Source organism: Octopus bimaculoides, chromosome 2 (assembly GCF_001194135.2).
Source record: "Octopus bimaculoides isolate UCB-OBI-ISO-001 chromosome 2, ASM119413v2, whole genome shotgun sequence".
In the NCBI taxonomy this organism is placed as follows: Eukaryota; Metazoa; Mollusca; class Cephalopoda; order Octopoda; family Octopodidae; genus Octopus; species Octopus bimaculoides.
The window spans coordinates 111,844,231-111,847,367 of NC_068982.1; the positions used below are offsets into that span (position 1 = coordinate 111,844,231).

Below are 3,137 nucleotides of genomic sequence, written 5' to 3' on the forward strand. Positions count from 1 at the left end.
TATATATACATAAACATATATGCATATTCATACATACATGTACACAGAGATATACATACACATATCTATCTATCTATCTATCTATCTATCTATATGTATATATGTATATATGTATATATATATATATATATATATATATATATATATGTATACATACAGAGAAAGAGAGAGAGAGAGAGAGAGAGAGAGAGAGAGAGAGAAAAGACGGAGGGATAAAAGAAGTATAAAATATATATCTGGAGGAATTGTTTCAATAATACTTTAGATTATATAATATTTAATAGAAGGATAAACAATATAATAAATAATACATTAATACACATATGCCTATATGAGTGTATATGTGTATCGCAGAAGCAGTTAAAATCAACAAATCACATAAACCTAGTCAAAATAGTATAACAATGTTGCTTTGTTGCGTGCATTTTATTGCTTTTTATGCTAATGGGCATCCATCCATCCATCCATCCATCCATCCATCCATCCATCCATCCATCCATATAAATATATATATTAATGTGATATATATAGTGAATGTATGTATATATATATTTCTACATAACATTTATTTTATTATTATTTCTATAAACACATATATATATATTCCCAGTTCCCTTACGAATGCATGCTCCTATGTCTATCTATCTATCTATCTATCTATCTATCTATCTATCTATCTATCTATCTATCTATCTATCTATCGATCTATCTATCTATCGATCTATCTATCTATCGATCGATCTGTCTGTCTGCCTGTCTATCTGTCTGTCTGTCTATCTGTCTGTCTATCTGTCTGTCTATTTGTCTGTCTGTCTGTTTATCCGTCTTTTTCTCTCTATATAAATTATACATATATATATATGTGTGTGTAGATATATACACACAGGTAGACGTGTATATCGTCCCATCTTCCGATAGGTGCTATGCTCGTATCATATGTGAGGATCTTTTCAACTTTTTCTCACTTTGTGTTCTTCATGTTGAATTTAAAATTTAAAATCATCAATATTTCCGCCATTACTAATTACTATAACACAATACAGTATAATAATATAATATAATTATACTCACTTACACACACACACATACACAAAACACACACACACATCTATAAAGACACATTCACACATACATCTATGAAGACACATTCACACATAAAAACAAACAGAAACTCATTATTAAAGCGGGTATTGAATATTCAGCAGACAATGATTACCATGGAATTATCAAAGAGCAACAATAAACTTTATATTGACGAGAATCTGTGTAATGTGAAAACAAAGCCGAAGCTCTATAGAAACGTACATGTATATATATAGATTTATAGATCTATGTAGCTTTATATGGACAATATAGAAGTGTAAAGCTATAGAGAACGCAACATGACAACTTCATTGTGAAAGCAACAAAAAAATAGCTCTAAAATGAGTATAGGAAGCGGTATTTAGTTATCATGCAGGAAGCAATTTGAATGCTCAAGTTTAGTATTAATCATAAAAATTTAGAGAAGGTATGATATGTATGTATGTATATAATGTGTGTATGCGTGTGTGTGTATATATATGTATATAATGTGTGTATAGATACATGTGTGTGCGCGTCAGTGCGTGTGTGTATATATATATATATATATACACTATATAAATATAGTTGTATTTACATATTTATATACATGTGCATATAGATATATAGATATATTTGTATATGTACATATTATAAATATGTGTGTGTGTGTGTGTGTGTGTGTGTGTGTGTGTGTCTGTGGGTGTTTGTTTGTGTGTATAACTAAATATGTGTGCCCATGCGTTTATGCATATGCTTATATATTTTTATATATAATATAAATGAAGCACCTTTGAAGGTATATAAAATATTTACAAATATAATAATAATAATAATAATAATAATAATGATAATAATAATAATAATAATGATAATAATCGTAATAAATATAAGAAAATAGAAACAAAACGAACTGTATGTGTTGTAGTAGTGATAGTAGTAGTAATTATAATGATGATAATAGTAATAATACTAAAAATGTAGTTGTAGTAGTAGTAGTAATAGTAATAATAATAATAATAATAATAATAATAATAATAATAATAATAATAATAATACTGAATAAATGAATAAAAAGAAATTCAGGTGTTTCGAAGGGTGTCCCATAGAAATTAGCCTTACCCTTCGTTGATGATGAGGTCGATAAACATTGCCGTAAGGTGGACTCTACGACGCGAACCTTACGCATGGTGTGTGATGACGGAGACTCACGCTCCCTGGGAACCGTCCAAATTCTCCACTTAACGAAACAGCCGATCCCCAGTGACATGGCGCTACACCTTCTTCTTTGATATATTTATCTCCTCCTCGTCGGCCGTTCACTTTTACATTTCTCAACTGGTCGCCTTTTTCTTTTTTCTTTTTTTTAATTTTTTACTCTTCTTCTTTTTTCTTCTTCTCTCTTCTTACATCTTTTTAAACTTGTTCACCACGTCTAAAAACCATCCAACAAAAGCATCATCTCTCTCTCTCTCTCTCTCTCTCTCTATCTACTTTTTCTTTTCCCCCCAATGCCATCACCACCACCACCACCACCATTCTAATCATAATTTTCCACCCCTCTCACATCTTCATTCCTCTCTCCTTCCTCATCCCCCACCCTTCTTTTTCTTTTTTTTCCCCCCTCCATCTTCTGTTTCATCTCCTCCAGTTTCCCTCTCTACGAGACTTTCTTTCTCTTTCTCTCTCACGCTCTCATTCTCTTTCATTTTATGCGTCTCTTCCTCGCTCCCTCTCTAATTATATACATATATATATCGCTTACTCTCTCATTCTGTCTCATTTTGTGTCTCACTTTTATTCTGTCTCGCTTTGTTTCGTTCTTTCTATCTTTATTTCTCTCTCTCAATCCCCCCTCTCTATCTCTCTCTCTCCCATAGCATCTCTTTCTTTGTGTATACCTCTTACACTTTCTCTCTAATGTATCACACATTCTCTCTCTCCTCTTTTATGTGTCTTACATACTCTCTTTTCCTCCTCTGATTCTGTCTATGTATGTGTATATGTGTGTGTGTGTGTGCGTATGTGTATATATATATATATATATATATATATATATATATATATATATATAT

At 31.0% G+C, this 3,137-nt stretch overlaps 1 protein-coding gene across 6 annotated transcripts in view; it reads right to left on the reverse strand.

Moving 5' to 3' along the window:
- Positions 1 to 3,137, reverse strand: part of LOC106867486 (innexin unc-9) — a 371,622-nt gene that overhangs the window by 60,163 nt on the left and 308,322 nt on the right. The window contains exon 1 of one of the 6 annotated variants that reach the window (XM_014912373.2): positions 2,185 to 2,536. The exons of the other annotated variants lie outside the window; for them this stretch is intronic. Coding sequence (XP_014767859.1) covers positions 2,185 to 2,213 — 29 coding nt within the window. The 5' untranslated portion in view covers positions 2,214 to 2,536. Of the gene's footprint in view, positions 1 to 2,184; positions 2,537 to 3,137 lie in introns of those variants that run through there. 6 annotated transcript variants of the gene reach the window in all.